Source organism: Diplotaxodon limnothrissa, linkage group LG23 (genome assembly GCF_057381915.1).
Source record: "Diplotaxodon limnothrissa isolate DT_005_m linkage group LG23, D_limnothrissa_male_GT1.1, whole genome shotgun sequence".
Lineage (NCBI taxonomy): Eukaryota > Metazoa > Chordata > Actinopteri > Cichliformes > Cichlidae > Diplotaxodon > Diplotaxodon limnothrissa.
In genome coordinates this window covers 43,650,829-43,672,408 of record NC_140617.1, presented here as the reverse complement: position 1 = coordinate 43,672,408, position 21,580 = coordinate 43,650,829, and the positions used below count along the sequence as shown (strand labels likewise).

Below are 21,580 nucleotides of genomic sequence, written 5' to 3'. Positions count from 1 at the left end.
TAATCTATCATCATTGATATTATTATGTACAGTTAGAATGTACTGTTCATCTCCCTTAAATAAACAGGCAGCCTTAAAGTGTGAAATAGTCACTTGTCTACTGTCTCAGTGGCTGATAGTGCCCCACAGGCCTCAATGTCAGCTTGAAGCCATTATGTTTCAATTGTTTAATGATAAACAGATTTTGAATGAAAGCCAGGAAACTTCGCTAGCACAAAAAAGTGCCTATTCTTTCTTCCCATATGGTTCAGTCATATTACCGTCATTTCCCCCTAAGCTGTTCCCAAAGACACCAGGTTAATACTTGAAAAGGCTGCAGCGATACACAAAAATATCATCAATATTCTGTTTACTTGGTGACAACGTCGCTTTTAGCCTTCAATCAGAAAGCCTGACGTTGGCTAGTTAAGCATCGGGCTAACGTTTAACGCTTTCACTTGAGGGAAGTAACTCGTATTACTGCTACTGCTGTGTAATCTTGGTTCAATTCACAGCATATTCTACAAGTTACCCTGCAATAACTAACTGTTAGAATAGCGCCACCGTATTGTATCGCACTGAGTGCACTTCAATCCTTTATCCCGCGAGTTTGCTAGCTAGCAAAATAATAATACCAATTTTAAACAAATAACATGTGTAACGTACACACTCGAGAAAATTATTTACTAGTACTTACGCAAACTCCCCCGTTGTGAAAACGTACAAATCCTTCTTGTATTTTTCGTTTTCCAGCAAACACTCATTAAAACGGCCTCCAGGCACATTAGCGCACTCACCCCCGACTGATCAGGGAGGGGGTGGGGGGTCACACATTGAAACAGACTAACGTGCAGAGGTACAGCCCAGGCAGACAAATGTTGCTTTTAGACTTTGCGACTCGTTTTATTTCTCTATCTGATAAGAAAACTATTCAATCAGATAGTTCTTTGTGGTGAATGAAATACGGTTACAGTTTCAAGAAGTTTTAAGCACCAAATCCGAAATCCAAGCACTGCAATATTAAAATCCAATTCAATTTCTTGTTTGCTCCGAAATCTACGACATGACTATATACAGAAAAGCTTGACATGGTATGCAAAAAAAAATTCCGAAGACAATACAAATACAAATACATGAACAAAAAATGTTTTAACTGTCAGTTATGTCATTTTAAAATTTTCCAAAACTAACATTTTCTTTGATTGACTGATATTAAATTGATTAGGGTCAAGTTTAGTGTGAACAATATTACACAAACAAGCACGTGTGTGCGCATGCGCACATATTAGAATCCCTTCGATCGCTTCTCATATGTGCGCATGCGCACATATTAGAATCGCTTCGATCGCTTGTGACGTGATAACTTTGCTTTGATCCTTTCTGACGTCATAACTTTGCTTTGATCCAAAACCTATAAATAGAAGCGCTCACCTGTTACTTTATGCTTAACGGACGTTGACCTGCAGCAACTAAAACCCTTTTGAGAAGCTTTGAGAGCAATTTACGAGAGAAACCAAAACAAGTTCAGTTTTGTTTCTCACCAATTCACAGCGCAAACAGACACATTACACCATGTCAGCCAACCCAGCCTTCGGCTCAGATGAGCTTGGAATATCTAAAGGGACCATTTTGGGAGATCACCACATGGTGGAGGCTTTCCTTGGAGAAGGAAGCTTTGGTGTTGTAACCAGATGTCGCGATACAAAAAACAACAAAACTGTTGCTGTTAAAGTCAACAAGAGCGACCCTGAAATTCTGCTCCAGGCAAAACTGGAAATTTTCATCCTGGAGCAGCTACGACGCTTGGATCCAGACAGGTGCAACATCGTCGAATGGAACGGCTATTTCCTCGATGGAGAGCGCATTTGCCTGAATTTTGAACTCCTCGACCAAAGCCTGTCAGACTACATAGGGGACCGGAATAACCAAGGTCTCCCAATGAGAGAAATCAGGCCAATTTTGAATCAGCTCGCAAATGCTCTATTCCACCTGGGTTCTGTGGGAATAGTGCATGCTGACCTCAAACCTGTCAACATCATGGTTGTGAACCGCAGTGAGTCTCAAGTCAGAGTCAAACTTATAGACTTTGGCATCGCATGTAACACCTCTGCAGTGATTCCTGGTGACTGTGTGGGGACAATTGGTTATTGTGCACCTGAGATTATGCTTGGCACTCCATATGATGAAGCAATTGACATGTGGTCTCTAGGGCTGGTAGCTGTGGAGCTTGCTACAGGGGTGCCTCTCTATCCTGGGGAAGACGATTATGACGTTTTGAAATTCATAATTGAAACCCAGGGTCAGCTACCAGATCATCTCCTAGAGTCTGGCTTGTACACTGACAGCTATTTCATCGAGGATAACCACAAGGAACAGCGCTGGACATTTAAGACCCCAGAACAATTTCAATACGAGACAGATTATCGATCCAAGGAAACTCGATCGATAAAACTTAAGTGTCTCGATGACCTCGAACAACTGCTGAAAGTTAGGCGAGGATCGGAAAATGGCCAAACATTATTTGTAAGGCTAATCAAAGAAATGTTGGCCTTGGATGCAAATCAGCGCATAACACCCTCGGAGGTTCTGAAGCATCCCTTTTTCAACCCTGGCCTCTCAAGGAGAACCCCCTGCACTGACATGAATAGTACAGGGGGAGAACTCCTTGTGCTCTCTCAGCAGCCTTCAAGCTGGAAAAGTCATGGATCGCAAAAATTCAGCTGCAGTTTCCAAAACTCAGTTGAATTTCCTCAAAAAGGAGACATCAACACCTCAGCCAACCCATCTGCCTCTGAAGATGATCTTCAAATAACGGAAGGGACCATTTTAGGAGATCACCACGTGGTAGAGGCTTTCCTTGGAGAAGGAGGCTTTGGTTTGGTAACCAGATGTCGCGATACAAAAAACAACAAAACCGTTGCTATTAAAGTCAACAAGAGCGACCCTGAAATTCTGCTCCAGGCAAAACTGGAAATTTTCATCCTGGAGCAGCTACGACGCTTGGATCCAGACAGGTGCAACATTGTGGAATGGAACGACTATTTCCTCGATGGACAGCGCATTTGCTTGAATTTCGAATTGCTCGACCAAAGCCTGTGGGACTACATTGGGGACCGGAATAACCGAGGTCTCCCAATGAGAGAACTCAGGCCAATTTTGCATCAGCTCGCAAATGCTCTGTTCCACCTGGGTTCTGTGGGAATAGTGCATGCTGACCTCAAACCTGGAAACATCATGGTTGTGAACCGCAGTGAGTCTCCCGTCAAAGTCAAACTCATAGACTTTGGCCTCGCATGTCCTGCTTCTGCAGTGATTCCTGGTGACTGTGTGGGGACAACTGGTTATTGTGCACCTGAGGTTATGCTTGGCATTCCATACGACGAAGCAATCGACATGTGGTCTCTGGGGCTGGTAGCTGTGGAGCTTGCTACAGGGGTGCCTCTCTATCCTGGGGAAGACGATTATGATGTTTTAAAATTCATAATTGAAACCCAGGGTCAGCTACCAGATCATCTCCTAGAGTCTGGCCTGTACACTGACTGCTACTTCATCGAGGATAACTACAACAAACAGCGCTGGACATTTAAGACCCAAGAACAATTTCAATACGAGACACATTATCGATCTAAAGAAACTCGATATATAAAACTTAAGTGTCTCGATGACCTCGAAAAACTGCTGAAAGTTAGGCGAGGGCCGGAAAATGGCCAAACATTATTTGTAAGGCTAATCAAAGAAATGTTGGCCTTGGATGCAAATCTGCGCATAACACCCTCGGAGGTTCTGAAGCATCCCTTTTTCCACCCTGGCCTCTCAAGGAGAACCCCCTGCACTGACATGAATAGTACAGGGGGACAAAACCTTGTGTTCTCTCAGCAGCAATCATCGTTTGGGTGGCCAGAATTCTAGGGGAGCTAGAAATTCTTGTGGAAAAAAAGCCCAAAACAATAACATCAACAAAAAAAAGCAATGAATGTGGTCTTAAACTTGGGCACAATTTGGCTTGAAATCCATCAACTAATCTCTCAATATTCAAAGCTGAGCAGCAGACAACTTACCATCACATCAGTCCTTCAATCAGACCTACAACAAACGTCTTCAGTCTCTCACCCCAACCGGTCGCAGCAGATGGCCGCCCCGACCTGAGCCTGGTTCTGCCGGAGGTTTCTTCCTGTAAAAAGGGAGTTTTTCCTTCCCACTGTCGCCAAAGTGCTTGCTCATAGGGGGTCATATGATTGTTGGGTTCTCTGTATGTATTATTGTATGGTCTACCTTACAATAATACATACAGCCTTGAAGTGACTGGTGATGTGATTTGCTGCTGAATCAATTCGGAACTAATTGGAAATCTGGATATTAATTAAATAAACCTGCTTTGAGCATCAATTAATTGTTGTTTGAAATTCTTTATAAATATATAAATATAGTGCCACTCTTCTACTGTTTAAATTGCAACTGTTTCAAACTGACTAATTTATTCATACACTTGAGCATAAACACATGCACAGTAAATGGCCTGTATTTGTACAGCGCTTTACTTAGTCCCCAAGGACCCCAAAGAGCTTTACACTACATTCAGTCATTCACACATTCACACACTGGTGATGGCAGCTACATTGTAGCCACAGCTGCCCTGGGGCGCACTGACAGAGGCGAGGCTGCCGGACACTGGCGCCACCGGGCCCTCTGACCACCACCAGTAGGCAACGGGTGAAGTGTCTTGCCCCGGGACACAACGACCGAGACTGTCGGAGGCGGGGCTCAATCTGGCAACCTTCCAATTACAGGATGAACTGCGAACTCTTGAGCCACGATTGACCTATATACACATATACTTTACAGTACTAGTCAGTGCTTACATACTAGTTCTTTTCCCTACTTTTTCATGCTTACTGGTACAAATGCCTGTTACTAGAGTTAAATGCTATCGATGTATTCTCACAGTTATGGAACTGTACAAATGCATACAAAATAACGCTCACGTAAACATAACTGTGCACTAGTTTGCCCTTATTGCTGCAGTTTGTTTCAAGTTGTTCTCTCTCTCTCTCTCTCACACACACACACACACACACACACACACACACACACACACACACACACACACACTATGTAACGTTTCAGCAAGAAAATACCGCCCCTCCCCCCCACAGTGACACCACCACCACTAGTCTGCACAGCTGACATAAGGCAGCATGGATCCATCCTTTCATGCTATTTATGCCAAATTCTGACCCGGCCATCTGCATGTCAGAGCAGAAATCAAGACTCATCAGACCAGGCAACATTTATCCAATCTTCTCATGTCAAATTTTGAGAACTGTAGCTTCAATTTCCTGTTCTTAGCTGACCAAAACGCTCTTCTGCATTCTTTGGTTGCAACAAATGGTTGTATGAGCTACGGTTGCCTTCCTATCAGACATTTTTCTCTGACCGTTGACATCAATAAGGCAGTTTTTCCAAGAGAACTGCCTTTCACTGGATATTTTCTCTTTTTTGTCACCGAAAAGGGTGTCTGTGTTACTTCTTGTCTTATATATATTGTCTCTGTTTTCCTCTGTCCTTTGTCAGAGTGCCTGTTCACCTACCCCCTGTGTCTCCATATTCCCAGTGTTCAAGGTTTCCAAGTGTTTTCCCAGTTTAGGTTGTCATGGTTGGTTCTGTTTGCTACTCAGCCAGAATAAACAGCTCGCTCTTTTTAAAAGTAGGCTCCAGAATGGATGATGGCATGTTCGCATGTCTTTATGCAACACTGAGTGTGCTGAACTAAAGGTAGGCCTAGTTTCATTTTCATGGTCATTATTATCAGGACAATGATTACGCCTTATTCTGATTATTTCTCCCTTTTGGAGGTGTAACGTTTACATGAGGGGTGTAGGAACATTTCCCCCTAAATATTTTTAGATACATTTTTGTTGAAGTCACAGTTTTTGTCGTATTGATGATGCAGCTAGAATAAGTGCTTTTAAATAAAAGAATAACCATTCAAAGTGCTCAGTGGTGAAACTGTAACTCTTTCAGAGTTTGACAGCTGGACAAGTGTGAGGAGAAGTTGCTCTTTGTTGATGGTGGTCGATGCATTTAAAAACAGCCCAAAACGATAGTCCCATAGTCAGGGGGTCGCTGTGGTTAGGACAATTCCTGAATATTGATAATCTAGATTGGCAAAGCTTGCTGCGCATGTCACTTGAGTCATATTCATAGGTTTGCCATATAATATAGCATGCTGCGTTGTAGTAGGCATGTGTGAGCATATATATCTGTATCAGGCGTTGTTCATCCAGGGATGGATGTGGTCCTGTGTCACTTCGACCAGGTGTGAATTGTCATATGTCCATGTCCTTCTATACAAGTTGGCTTCTTGATCCATTAAGTGCATCAGAGTCCATGCTGTAAGCAGCAGGGCCAAGGTGGTAAACAGAATAATCTTCATGATGACCAGACACACCGATTTCTCTGGTGAGTAGACTACAGGTGAGAAGTAGAAGGCGGGATATACCCAATCAGCCCTCCCTTCACCTGTAGATCACCAAAGAGTCGGGGTGGTGGTGTCTTTTAGGTTATGCTGTCACTCACTTCCACTTTTTTGCAATGGCTCTGGTGGATCCAAAAGGGCCTCTCAGCGATTTTGCAAACTGTTGGCGTCATTAGGAGTACTTGGTATGGACCTTATCGCCTGGGTTTAATCTGCAAGAGACTCTTTGTTGTGCTCTGGTGGACATCTCTAAACACCATCATGAGTTCAGAATCAGAATCAGAAACTTTATTGTCATTGTCACGAGAACAACGAAATGAAGAATGGTCCCCGATCATTGCATCATCCCTAGCAATATCAAAATATAAATAAAACAATAAAATTCAATAAATAAAATAGATAGAATACTTAAAATACTAATAAGATGTAACAGTAAAACATTCACATACATTCCCACACACATGCTTCAGACCGTGCATAGATTAACACAAGAGTGGCGTGATGGACATTTTTTTTGTAGTATTCAGATGTGTTATTGCAGTTGGATAACAACTGTGTTTGAGTCTATTAGTCCTTGCTCTGATTGCCCTGTACCGTCTGCCTGAGGGCAACAGTTCGAACAGGGAGTGGCCAGGATGTGAGGTGTCTTTTATGATGTTTTGGGCCTTTTTAAAACAGTGGGCGTTGTGTAGAACGTCCAGTGTGGGGAGAAGCCAGCCAGTGATCTTTTGGGCGGTGTTAATGATCCCTTGGAGTGCTTTCCTCTGAGCCCCTGTGCAGCTAGTGTACCAAATACATATGCAGTAAGTTAGAACACTCTCAATGGTGGCTCTGTAGAAGGACACCAGCAGTCTCTGTGTGATGTTATTCCTCCTGAGAATTCTCAGGAAGTACAGTCTCTGTTGGGCCTTTTTCAGGCTTCAATTTCAACCCAATTATACTCCTCTGGGCTTCACCTTCCCACTGGCCCCTGTACCCTTCTCAAAGTGTCCTTTGTTGTCTTAAATCTCCAGCAAACACAATCTGCTTCTTCTCTGTTTCCTTTCAGTATTTTCCTTGTAGATTAAGTCCCAGCCAGGCAAAATATCACATTCAATGCCTTTAAACAGTTATGTCACACTGTTCTTACCAGCCTGCTGTTAATTCTTCAGGTTCACGATGCTCTGTTGGTCTTCATCAGGAGATTGACTGTCCTTTGAGCTTCTTCTCAGGATCGGGATAAGTGGGAGGTCAAGCTGTAAAATTTTAAGCCAAACTTTGGCTTGTTTTTTCCCAATTATGTTAAATCTATGGTTTTGCTGCTATGCTCAAAATTCTAGGTTGAGGAAAGTCCACCTTTATCTATTTGTGGCCTATATTAACACACTAAACCATACCATTAATATCATTTTCATGTCTTTTCTTAAAGCCTCCATTGCTTCATCTGGCTAGAGTCTGTCTCTTCTGTTTTTCTCTCTGGGTGCTCACTCCTTCTATAGGCATGCAAAGGTCCTGTCACACACACACTTCCTGTTACTCTCTTTTGTGTTTCTACAGGCTAATCAAACTCATTTTGCATTTACAATCTACAAACCCTTTGTAATTCTACTAACTTTTGATCTAACATGTAGCGTTATTTACACAATAATTTCATATTTTAATAAAATCCATGTATATGCATATCCATGTCCAAGAATAAACACTGAAAGAGAAACACTTCACTGTTGAGGTGTTGAGTTGCACAAACCACCTGCAACTCAACACCTCAAAGACCAAGGAACTGGTTGTGGACTTCGGGAGGTCCAGAGAAGGTCCACTGCCGGTTCAGATAGAGGGGGAGGAGGTGGTCAACAAGTACAAGTACCTCGGGCTGTGGGTGGACAATAAACTGGACTGGTCATGCAACACAGAGCACCTGTATAAAAAAGCCCAAAGCCGACTGTACTTCCTCAGGAGGCTGAGGTCTTTTAACATCTGCAGGAAGCTCCTGAGGATGTTTTACCAGTCAGTGGTTGCTGGAGTACTTTTCTATGCTGTGGTGTGCTGGGGGAGCAGCACAGCAAAGAAGGACTCATCCAGGCTGGAGAAACTGATCAGGAAGGCTAGCTCTGTGGTTGGCATGAAGCTGGACACTCTGGTGACAGTGGCAGAGAAAAGGACACTAAAAAAACTGCTGGACATTATGAACAATGCTGCTCTGCACACGGCCGTTAACAACCAGAAGAGTCTGTTCAGTGACAGGTTGCTTCTCCCCAAGACAAGAACTAACAGACTTAAAAACTCCTTTGTCCCACACGCCATCAGACTGTTTAACTCCACTCTGGAGGGGAGAGGGAGGGGAGACAGGAGGACAAAGGAGGGGGGAACAACTAAGCTGTAGTGCCTCTTCACCTCACTGTGCAATACCTTGTGCAATACTTTTGTTAATAGTCAATGGTGCAAATAGACCTCAATACTTGAAATGTGCAATTCACTTGTATTTTTATTTTTTATTCCTATTTATTCTATTTATCCCCTTCGTATATTTTATTTATATTGTCTCTGTATTTATATATGTGTGTGTGTATGTATATATATAACATTCATTCTGTAACTGTAACTTCTGTCGGTGCTGTGCTTTTGGAAACCGAATTTCCCAGAGGAACCCACCCAAGGGATTAATAAAGTTCTATCTTATCTGATTATCATATGAAGTCTAATGAAAGCTGTTAATCTGTTAATATCCTGTTAATCTGCATACAGCAAATACAGAACATGCGACTTTAAAGCATCCAGCAAAGTGATAACTGTCCTCTGCCCACTAAGTAGTGACTCTACAAAAGATTATTTTCAATATCATCTTTATATTATATTTAGTTATTCTCCAGCGCAACAATGTAAGGAGCTCTGTGATTGGTTAGGAAAGGACAGACTGGCCACCTGGATTTTTCTTCACTGCACATTGATCCATAGCTTTGCTCTGTAAAGGCTAACAAAGTGCTTTTGCTTTACAAAGACATTCAGCGTCGGTATTCACTCTTTTAAAATGCCACTGAACACTGGAGTGAAATGGAGCCCTGATCCTCAGAGTTTTATTGTTGCTAACATTTCTTATAGATAGCACAGATAGTGCCCCACTGCAGTAATCACTCATGTCTAGATATTCCTGTTAAAACGGAGTTTTTCCTCCCCACTATAACATGGCAAACATAGCAAACGGATAAACCAGCTGAAGCTTCAGACAGCCGTCAGACAGTGAAACACTGCCATCTGCTGGACTCCAATAACAAAGACGCTGCTTTGACGGGTGAGGGAGTTTCAACAAGTCTGCAACGACTCAAGCATCAAACTACAGAACTATTATAGCGGACATGGTGCTCTAATGACTGCTTCATTAACGCAGGTCAGAAAGGATCAAACATATCAATAAATTATAAAACACAAAACGTCTCTTATTGCCCAGGGCTCAGGAAGTGAGTGTGTTCCTTATAGCCTATTAAACCTTAGCAGGTTATTTTGATGTGTTACAGATGAAACAGCTATCCAGTAACATTCAGCTACAAAAATGCTTTTTTATAATTACTTTTTTACAGCTTCGTATTGTAAGATGGTGACAGATGTACCCTTAGGCCCCCTCCTTGATTCAGAGAGGGTCTTTCCCTTTTCACGTAAATGGCCTCCTTGACTCCGCCCTCAAACCAGCGTTCATTGCAGTTATTGTTGACAATCACATTGTATCGTGTAACCATCCAGCTCACATATTCAATGTAAATGATTTGTTGAACTCAAGACATGATGAATGTTCCTGCATTAAAACACATCCAGCCTAGTGTTCTCACTCTCCCTAAATGGATCTGTTACATTAGTGATATGTGGGAGTTGTGTTTCAGTCTTTTCCACATGAGGACATTTACATTTAGTTTTTGCTTTACTGATGAGTGGCTGGTTAACCTGCAGTGGTTGAAGTATGTGTCGGTCGTCTGGAAGAGTAGGTGTAGAAGACGTCTTTAATGAATGTAATGCTCTGAAGGTGTCAGTGATTACTGTGAATTCATTATAAAAGTGGATTTCAGTGAATAAAGACAGGCCCTCATGGTGAAGCTCAGGAGTCCATAAAGTGTAACAGGAGAGCTGTGTCATACTTTCAGAGATTTTACATGAGCCAGTCTTTCAAAAAATACATAAATAAATAATTCATTCATTCATCCACAGGAAACACAATGCTCATATCTGAAAGTAAACTCTGATATATATCCCCGACTAGAGTTAGTACTAAATAAAGGATCGCCCCAAAATGACTAAATATATAAAGACACTCTCCAGAAGAAGTTAAAGGGATTTTATTTATTGTACAAGCAATATCTTCATAAGAATTACAAATTCTGCAGACATATTACCTTCTTACTGAACCTGAATAACTCACACACAGACGTGTCTGCTGCTTAATCTTTGTTCAAACATGATGTTTTATCTTCTCTTCAAAACACATTACTCATCTTTCTGGCATCGTGTTACATGAAAACACCTGCATTCTACCTGTGTCATTGTACCACAAAGACAATGATTGCAACACTGTGCTTGCAAAATAGAAGAAATAAGACGACCAGCAAATACATAAAAGATGGTAAAAGTGATTCCATCTTTGTGTCTCCTCCCATTGTTTCCCCAGTCTGTCTAGTTCCCATATTCCCAGGACACCGCTGGACAACAAGTGGGTATTCCAAGACTGAGAGACAGCCAGAGTTGGCAAAAGATCAGACATTCTTAAGTAGAAGTAAAAATACTATTGTTCCAGTGAAAGTTAAAGTACTGATTCAACTTCATTACTCAGCTAAAGCAAAAAAGTACAGGCTCGAAGCGCTTACAGAGAAAAGCATACAACAGAATGCTGATCGCGGCAGTAACACACACTTGGAGGAGAGGCTCCAGCCGTCCATTCCAGCCCTATCCCTAACATTAACTCTAACCATAACTTTAACCCTATCAGGTCTTGTTTTACAAAGCGATTCATGATCAGAATAAAAAACACATTTACACATACCGATGATTTGTCACATAGCATCGTTACCTGTTGGGATGAGAACGTGTTGTTTCCAGAACACCACAAATTGGGGTGTCTGTAGCTCAGGTAGAGCAGGAAACCTACTAATCAGAAAGTTGCTGGTTCAATGCCCGCCTGCTCCAGCCTGCATGCCAAATATCCTTGGGCAAGATGCTAACCCCAAGTTGCTCTCCGATGCATCCATCGGGAGGATGAATGCGTATTAATGTTAGATAGAAAGCACTTACAGAGAAAAAGCATAGAAAAAAGTGAGTGCATGAATGAGGCAAGTTGTAGAGAGTAGAAAGGTTTTATACAAGAACCAGTTCATTTACCGTTATATTTTAGTTTCATTTTCAGTTCTGTACTTTTTACATGTAATATTGATTCATTAGATTGACTACATGTATTAGACCTAACTTGCTGACAGCAAATTTAAACGACCGTAATAATTTATTTTCAGCGTCTGAAATATTTATTTAGTTTGTTTTTTGTTTTCTTTTTGGCTCCTGATATTAGTCAACTACTATTTGTCAATGTTGAACTAATAATGAATCTAAGAACAGCTATTTGTCACGGTTGTCCAGCGTCAACCGTGGGGATGTGAGGAAGGAGGAGCCAGGCACGGAGCTCTGAATGCAAGCAGTGCGTTTATTTACAGTGAATGGAAAATAACAATAAATCCCCAGTGCGTTCCCGACTCCCGTGAAATGTCCTCTTCCCAGTGCTAGTGTTCCTTGTCTCCGCTCCTCAGTGTCTGAGCACCCCGTGCTCGCTGCCCTCTCGTCTCCACGCTTCTCCTGGGGAGATAACAAACAGGCAGCCGTAAGACACATACAATGCGGCAGACTATCCGTACTGACTGGCCGAGAGACTAACGTGAAGTCACGCAATGATCCAGCGTCAGAGAGAGAGCGCCACCGCATTCTTAAGTAGCTCCTACGACAAGGCTTGATCAGCTGTGTGATGGTCTTCAGGTGTGGCCAACCACCTGGCAGGGCCACACCCACCAGGCCTGAAGGTGCCTGTAAACAGGTGCTCTCAGAAACGCCGGCATCCACACACACACACACACACACACACACACACACACCTGCAAGCAGGGAGAACGAGGGACAGCACACCAAAAACACACATGTCCATAACTGCTGGGTCGTTTAGACTCCTGAGCTGTGCACGAGGGGTCGACCACCCACTGGAAGGCCGGGCACTCGTTTTCAACCGTAATATACCTGATGTGCTCAGGTAACCTGTAGCGCCATGAAACCTCTGTCACACCAGGGCGCATAAAAAATGATGCTTTAAGAGACTGATGGGATCGGGCAGCAGGGAAAACATCCACAAAATGCTACTTTCAGTTTTTAAGTAGAGTCATTACATGCTTGTTAAAAGCAAACTCTCATATAGTTTTTAATGTGCTTCTTTCATTACAATGACTAGATAAAGAATGTGGCACTGTCTCTATTTAACACTGGCTACCCCAAAATGTTTCCAAACCTACAACCGTAACTTTCAATGAGAGATTTTTAGATACGGTTATTGAAGCTGTGGGATTAATTTTTTAAGTAACACGAGACGAGAGGCAGCAGCATACACACAGAGCATCAGTGATAGAAAGCTAGGCTAACATAGGGTAGCTACCTGTTCAAGGAGAAACATGTATAGGCCCATCTCAAGTGCCAGTGAACATCTAAATGATTCAGGGAAGACTTTGGAGAAAGTGCTGTGGGGAGATGAAACGAAATTATGTGGCTTTAACTGACCTTTTGAAATAGGAGTGTGATGCAAAAAATAGCATCCCCGCAGTCAAGCAGAGAGATGGAAACATTATGATGTGGGCTACAGGACGACTTAGTCGGGGTTCCAAGCAGTCAGGAAATGTGACATCGTCAGACTGCAGGCCACGGATTGGCTTGTCAGTCGCGGCACTCAATGAGTCATGAGACGGTGTCTTTCACTAAAATCAAAACTGCAGTTTTTTTAAAACCCTGCAACAAGGCAAATAGCTGCACAACACCGTGGTTTCCAAGTGTGACAAAAAGCCACAGATACATCATCGCTGCGACGTCTTCCTTTGTTGTGGCATTCGTGTTGCTCATAAATGACAACATGGACATCGGGCCGCTTTGCTGTAATGACCCCACGCACATTAGGTGGTACTTGATTGTAATGGAAAATGAGTCACAGCAAGCTGATCTGAGTATGTACTAATGGAGAAGTGCTATAAGATCACGGAGTGGTCTAGTCAGTCTCCAGACATCAGTACTGTAGAAAATCTGTGGAGGGAGCTGAAGTTTCAACTTTCCAAGTGGCAGTCAAGAAACTTACAGGATTTAGAGAGTTTCTGTAAGGAGCAGAGGGTTAATGTTTGTGTGTCCTAACTGTAAAGACTGCAGGTTACTGGAGCGTGTCGTGTCATGTTTCCTGTTGCTCTGAGGTGCATCCAACAAATACACAAATCATTTACCACTAATAATAACACCTCCCCCACTTAAGTGTGTTCAACAGGAAGCTAAAGACTGGTGCTGTTAAAGTGTTCAAAAAACAGCAGGAGCTCGGTGTGAGGCCACAGTGGGCCAAAAAACACAAGATGACCTCCAGCAAGGACAAAATGTATCTGGACGTCTCTGTGAGCATCTGTCTCACTGTGTAAGTGTAGCACAGTGTCTGTGTGTGCATGGCTGGGCAAGAGAAACAGCACAACTGAAAGCCAGCACTCAGACGAGGACCCGGTGCATCGTCTGTCTCATCTCAGCCAGTTTACTTACAAACTCTTTAAGTTTGAATTTTAAAGCCGACAATGTGCACAGGGCAGTGATATTTCAAATGAAGGTAAACTATTCCAATCTCTGCAGCCCCAATTGTGTATCACACACACACTAAGTTCTCCTCCTGCCTTCAGCCCAACCGTTGAGCGCGATGACAAATAGAGCCGCAGAATTTTGCTGCTGTGTAATTAAATTGAGACGTGGGGTCAAAATTCCCACCTAGATTGAGTGAGATGAAATAGAAATCGGCTCTCCTCTAACTGACTTTATAGAAATAATTACATAAGCTGCATTTATAACTGTTATTAAATAACAGCAGCACACGAGAACTAAAGTGTAATCCCAGCACATTTCGCTTCGCTTGCACTGATTCTTTAGAGATGACGACCGTGGTGGGTAATTAAGGGCAAACAATATACAAGTGGCGTGAAAAATGGAGGCTGCATTACCTTTCCAAAGCTTCCTTTCCCGATGGCCCGCAGTATCTGGAAGTGGTCAAAGTTTACTGTGGAGAAAATGAGAAGCAGTTAGTGAGAACGTGTCAGTTTGAGCTGAGCTATAAAACAGGGAACATGACATGTACAGCACTGTGCAAAAGTCTTGAGCCATCCCTCATTTGCTTCCAGGGATCCGGACTTCCCTGTAATCTTTAAAGTGGTATTAAGGAATAGCTCTCCAGGCTTTTTAAAGTGTTTCTGATTTTTAATCCAGGGCTTGTATTTGACCACTTTTTGTCTGTTAAGACCCTTCACACTAATCTCTGAAACATTCAAACATAAACAGACACCTAAGTCACGGAAAGGACCACAAAACTTAACAAAGAACCAATTTTAAATTGTATCTGTACACATTTACTTGCAGCCTATTGCAAAAAAACAAAAGCCCACATCATTTGTTCTCACTTCTTTAGTTGAAGAATGCAGTTAATAACACCGTTAACACAGACTGACCTGGCAAAACACGAAAAAATAAGGGGGTGGTTCAAGACTTTTGCTCGGTACTGTATGAGAAATGCAAATGTGCACTTCACAATGTATCGCTGCACTTCGGCAGTACTGTGAAGATTAAATGTTTTTTCCTTCCCGATGCATGTGAAAGGTTAAGACTTACATCTCCAAATGTACTGGAACTGATTTGAACCAGAGGACTCAGCCACACTGTTACTATGTACTGCATAAACACGTTTACCGATGAAGGTAAATCAGACGCTGTCCTGACTGTGTGGCTAAATTTTGTGCTGAAAGCATCAAATCAATTGAATATGATTAACTTGCTATGAGAGGTTTTTACTCCAAGTGTGACTTTTTCTGGCTTCATACACCTTTCAGGGTCAAATTCAAGCACTTTGTAAGCACGTTTAATGTCCATTTTCAACATTTTCCAGCACATTACCATAAAAAGGATGCATATTTCACTTCGCATCACCTGAGTAAGACCACGTGAAAGGCCAAATGAATAAGTCTTCTCATCAGATATTGATGCTTCTTTCTTATGTGACACAAAAAACAGGAGGAGACAGATCTTTGCTTGTGTTGTTTTTAAGTTCATTCATTCAAAACTAACTGTAAGACGCTTAACTACATTGCAGTCTGTGTTATTGTTGTAGACCTAATTATCACCTTTAAAGTGTTTGTGCTAATAACATCATGTAGAGTAAGACAGGCATAGAGAACAGCACTGACTGGGAGAGGCTTTGAACACATGACATACTCAGATCAATTCAACACTTTAGACTTTAAAAATGCACAAGCGTCTTTCAAAAACCCATTTATTTAATCTATCATCATTGATATTATTATGTACAGTTAGAATGTACTGTTCATCTCCCTTAAATAAACAGGCAGCCTTAAAGTGTGAAATAGTCACTTGTCTACTGTCTCAGTGGCTGATAGTGCCCCACAGGCCTCAATGTCAGCTCGAAGCCATTATGTTTCAATTGTTTAATGATAAACAGATTTTGAATGAAAGCGAGGAAACTTCGCTAGCACAAAAAGTGCCTATTCTTTCTTCCCATATGGTTCAGTCATATTACCGTCATTTCCCCCTAAGCTGTTCCCAAAGACACCAGGTTAATACTTGAAAAGGCTGCAGCGATACACAAAAATATCATCAATATTCTGTTTACTTGGTGACAACGTCGCTTTTAGCCTTCAATCAGAAAGCCTGACGTTGGCTAGTTAAGCATCGGGCTAACGTTTAACGCTTTCACTTGAGGGAAGTAACTCGTATTACTGCTACTGCTGTGTAATCTTGGTTCAATTCACAGCATATTCTACAAGTTACCCTGCAATAACTAACTGTTAGAATAGCGCCACCGTATTGTATCGCACTGAGTGCACTTCAATCCTTTATCCCGCGAGTTTGCTAGCTAGCAAAATAATAATACCAATTTTAAACAAATAACATGTGTAACGTACACACTCGAGAAAATTATTTACTAGTACTTACGCAAACTCCCCCGTTGTGAAAACGTACAAATCCTTCTTGTATTTTTCGTTTTCCAGCAAACACTCATTAAAACGGCCTCCAGGCACATTAGCGCACTCACCCCCGACTGATCAGGGAGGGGGTGGGGGGTCACACACTGAAACAGACTAACGTGCAGAGGTACAGCCCAGGCAGACAAATGTTGCTTTTAGACTTTGCGACTCGTTTTATTTCTCTATCTGATAAGAAAACTATTCAATCAGATAGTTCTTTGTGGTGAATGAAATACGGTTACAGTTTCAAGAAGTTTTAAGCACCAAATCCGAAATCCAAGCACTGCAATATTAAAATCCAATTCAATTTCTTGTTTGCTCCGAAATCTACGACATGACTATATACAGAAAAGCTTGACGTGGTATGCAAAAAAAACCCCGAAGACAATACAAATACAAATACATGAACAAAAAATGTTTTAACTGTCAGTTATGTCATTTTAAAATTTTCCAAAACTAACATTTTCTTTGATTGACTGATATTAAATTGATTAGGGTCAAGTTTACTGTGAACAATATTACACAAGCAAGCACGTGTGCGCATGCGCACATATTAGAATCCCTTCGATCGCTTCTCATATGTGCGCATGCGCACATATTAGAATCGCTTCGATCGCTTGTGACGTGATAACTTTGCTTTGATCCTTTCTGACGTCATAACTTTGCTTTGATCCGAAAACCTATAAATAGGAGCGCTCACCTGTTACTTTATGCTTAACGGACGTTGACCTGCAGCAACTAAAACCCTTTTGAGAAGATTTGAGAGCAATTTACGAGAGAAACCAAAACAAGTTCAGTTTTGTTTCTCACCAATTCACAGCGCAAACAGACACATTACACCATGTCAGCCAACCCAGCCTTCGGCTCAGATGAGCTTGGAATATCTAAAGGGACCATTTTGGGAGATCACCACATGGTGGAGGCTTTTCTTGGAGAAGGAAGCTTTGGTGTTGTAACCAGATGTCGCGATACAAAAAACAACAAAACTGTTGCTGTTAAAGTCAACAAGAGCGACCCTGAAATTCTGCTCCAGGCAAAACTGGAAATTTTCATCCTGGAGCAGCTACGACGCTTGGATCCAGACAGGTGCAACATCGTCGAATGGAACGGCTATTTCCTCGATGGAGAGCGCATTTGCCTGAATTTTGAACTCCTCGACCAAAGCCTGTCAGACTACATAGGGGACCGGAATAACCGAGGTCTCCCAATGAGAGAAATCAGGCCAATTTTGCATCAGCTCGCAAATGCTCTATTCCACCTGGGTTCTGTGGGAATAGTGCATGCTGACCTCAAACCTGTCAACATCATGGTTGTGAACCGCAGTGAGTCTCAAGTCAGAGTCAAACTTATAGACTTTGGCATCGCATGTAACACCTCTGCAGTGATTCCTGGTGACTGTGTGGGGACAATTGGTTATTGTGCACCTGAGATTATGCTTGGCACTCCATATGATGAAGCAATTGACATGTGGTCTCTGGGGCTGGTAGCTGTGGAGCTTGCTACAGGGGTGCCTCTCTATCCTGGGGAAGACGATTATGACGTTTTGAAATTCATAATTGAAACCCAGGGTCAGCTACCAGATCATCTCCTAGAGTCTGGCTTGTACACTGACAGCTATTTCATCGAGGATAACCACAAGGAACAGCGCTGGACATTTAAGACCCCAGAACAATTTCAATACGAGACAGATTATCGATCCAAGGAAACTCGATCGATAAAACTTAAGTGTCTCGATGACCTCGAGCAACTGCTGAAAGTTAGGCGAGGACCGGAAAATGGCCAAACATTATTTGTAAGGCTAATCAAAGAAATGTTGGCCTTGGATGCAAATCAGCGCATAACACCCTCGGAGGTTCTGAAGCATCCCTTTTTCCACCCTGGCCTCTCAAGGAGAACCCCCTGCACTGACATGAATAGTACAGGGGGAGAACTCCTTGTGCTCTCTCAGCAGCCTTCAAGCTGGAAAAGTCATGGATTGCAAAAATTCAGCTGCAGTTTCCAAAACTCAGTTGAATTTCCTCAAAAAGGAGACATCAACATCTCAGCCAACCCATCTGCCTCTGAAGATGATCTTCAAATAACGGAAGGGACCATTTTAGGAGATCACCACGTGGTAGAGGCCTTGCTTGGAGAAGGAGGCTTTGGTTTGGTAACCAGATGTCGCGATACAAAAAACAACAAAACCGTTGCTATTAAAGTCAACAAGAGCGACCCTGAAATTCTGCTCCAGGCAAAACTGGAAATTTTCATCCTGGAGCAGCTACGACGCTTGGATCCAGACAGGTGCAACATTGTGGAATGGAACGACTATTTCCTCGATGGACAGCGCATTTGCTTGAATTTCGAATTGCTCGACCAAAGCCTGTGGGACTACATTGGGGACCGGAATAACCGAGGTCTCCCAATGAGAGAACTCAGGCCAATTTTGCATCAGCTTGCAAATGCTCTGTTCCACCTGGGTTCTGTGGGAATAGTGCATGCTGACCTCAAACCTGGAAACATCATGGTGCTGAACCACAGTGAGTCTCCCGTCAAAGTCAAACTCATAGACTTTGGCCTCGCATGTCCTGCTTCTGCAGTGATTCCTGGTGACTGTGTGGGGACAACTGGTTATTGTGCACCTGAGGTTATGCTTGGCATTCCATACGACGAAGCAATCGACATGTGGTCTCTGGGGCTGGTAGCTGTGGAGCTTGCTACAGGGGTGCCTCTCTATCCTGGGGAAGACGATTATGATGTTTTAAAATTCATAATTGAAACCCAGGGTCAGCTACCAGATCATCTCCTAGAGTCTGGCCTGTACACTGACTGCTACTTCATCGAGGATAACTACAACAAACAGCGCTGGACATTTAAGACCCAAGAACAATTTCAATACGAGACACATTATCGATCAAAGGAAACTCGATATATAAAACTTAAGTGTCTCGATGACCTCGAAAAACTGCTGAAAGTTAGGCGAGGATCGGAAAATGGCCAAACATTATTTGTAAGGCTAATCAAAGAAATGTTGGCCTTGGATGCAAATCAGCGCATAACACCCTCGGAGGTTCTGAAGCATCCCTTTTTCGACCCTGGCCTCTCAAGGAGAACCCCCTGCACTGACATGAATAGTACAGGGGGACAAAACCTTGTGTTCTCTCAGCAGCAATCATCGTTTGGGTGGCCAGAATTCTAGGGGAGCTAGAAATTCTTGTGGAAAAAAAGCCCAAAACAATAACATCAACAAAAAAAAGCAATGAATGTGGTCTTAAACTTGGGCACAATTTGGCTTGAAATCCATCAACTAATCTCTCAATATTCAAAGCTGAGCAGCAGACAACTTACCATCACATCAGTCCTTCAATCAGACCTACAACAAACGTCTTCAGTCTCTCACCCCAACCGGTCGCAGCAGATGGCCGCCCCGACCTGAGCCTGGTTCTGCCGGAGGTTTCTTCCTGTAAAAAGGGAGTTTTTCCTTCCCACTGTCGCCAAAGTGCTTGCTCATAGGGGGTCATATGATTGTTGGGTTCTCTGTATGTATTATTGTAGGGTCTACCTTACAATAATACATACAGCCTTGAAGTGACTGGTGATGTGATTTGCTGCTGAATCAATTCGGAACTAATTGGAAATCTGGATATTAATTAAATAAACCTGCTTTGAGCATCAATTAATTGTTGTTTGAAATTCTTTATAAATATATAAATATAGTGCCACTCTTCTACTGTTTAAATTGCAACTGTTTAAAACTGACTAATTTATTCATACACTTGAGCATAAACACATGCACAGTAAATGGCCTGTACTTGTACAGCGCTTTACTTAGTCCCCAAGGACCCCAAAGAGCTTTACACTACATTCAGTCATTCACACATTCACACACTGGTGATGGCAGCTACATTGTAGCCACAGCTGCCCTGGGGCGCACTGACAGAGGCGAGGCTGCCGGACACTGGCGCCACCGGGCCCTCTGACCACCACCAGTAGGCAACGGGTGAAGTGTCTTGCCCCGGGACACAACGACCGAGACTGTCGGAGGCGGGGCTCAATCTGGCAACCTTCCAATTACAGGATGAACTGCGAACTCTTGAGCCACGATTGACCTATATACACATATACTTTACAGTACTAGTCAGTGCTTACATACTAGTTCTTTTCCCTACTTTTTCATGCTTACTGGTACAAATGCCTGTTACTAGAGTTAAATGCTATCAATGTATTCTCACAGTTATGGAACTGTACAAATGCATACAAAATAACGCTCACGTAAACATAACTGTGCACTAGTTTGCCCTTATTGCTGCAGTTTGTTTCAAGTTGTTCTCTCTCTCTCTCACACACACACACACACACACACACACACACACACACACTCACTATGTAACGTTTCAGCAAGAAAATACCGCCCCTCCCCCCCACAGTGACACCACCACCACTAGTCTGACATAAGGCAGCATGGATCCATCCTTTCATGCTATTTATGCCAAATTCTGACCCGACCATCTGCATGTCAGAGCAGAAATCAAGACTCATCAGACCAGGCAACATTTATCCAATCTTCTCATGTCAAATTTTGAGAACTGTAGCTTCAATTTCCTGTTCTTAGCTGACCAAAACGCTCTTCTGCATTCTTTGGTTGCAACAAATGGTTGTATGAGCTACGGTTGCCTTCCTATCAGACATTTTTCTCTGACCGTTGACATCAATAAGGCAGTTTTTCCAAGAGAACTGCCTTTCACTGGATATTTTCTCTTTTTTGTCACCGAAAAGGGTGTCTGTGTTACTTCTTGTCTTATATATATTGTCTCTGTTTTCCTCTGTCCTTTGTCAGAGTGCCTGTTCACCTACCCCCTGTGTCTCCATATTCCCAGTGTTCAAGGTTTCCAAGTGTTTT

At 42.6% G+C, this 21,580-nt stretch overlaps 1 protein-coding gene across 1 annotated transcript; it reads left to right on the top strand.

Moving 5' to 3' along the window:
• Positions 1–1,551: 1,551 nt before the first annotated feature.
• On the top strand, positions 1,552–19,879 carry LOC146608812 (uncharacterized). The gene is made up of 3 exons (XM_085348691.1): positions 1,552–3,823; positions 12,208–12,278; positions 17,522–19,879. Exons 1-3 carry the CDS (start codon positions 1,552–1,554, stop codon positions 19,877–19,879), a joined length of 4,701 nt encoding a protein of 1,566 aa, XP_085204817.1.
• The last annotated feature ends 1,701 nt before the right edge of the window (positions 19,880–21,580 follow it).

Coding starts and splice junctions, on each gene's coding strand:
- LOC146608812 (XM_085348691.1), top strand. CDS start 1,552: ATGTCAGCCAACCCAGCCTTCGGCTCAGATGAGCTTGGAATATCTAAA. Junction 3,824..12,207: donor CCCCTGCACTGACATGAATA/GTACAGGGGGAC, acceptor TCCGCTCCTCAG/TGTCTGAGCACCCCGTGCTC. Junction 12,279..17,521: donor GAGATAACAAACAGGCAGCC/GTAAGACACATA, acceptor ACCAATTCACAG/CGCAAACAGACACATTACAC.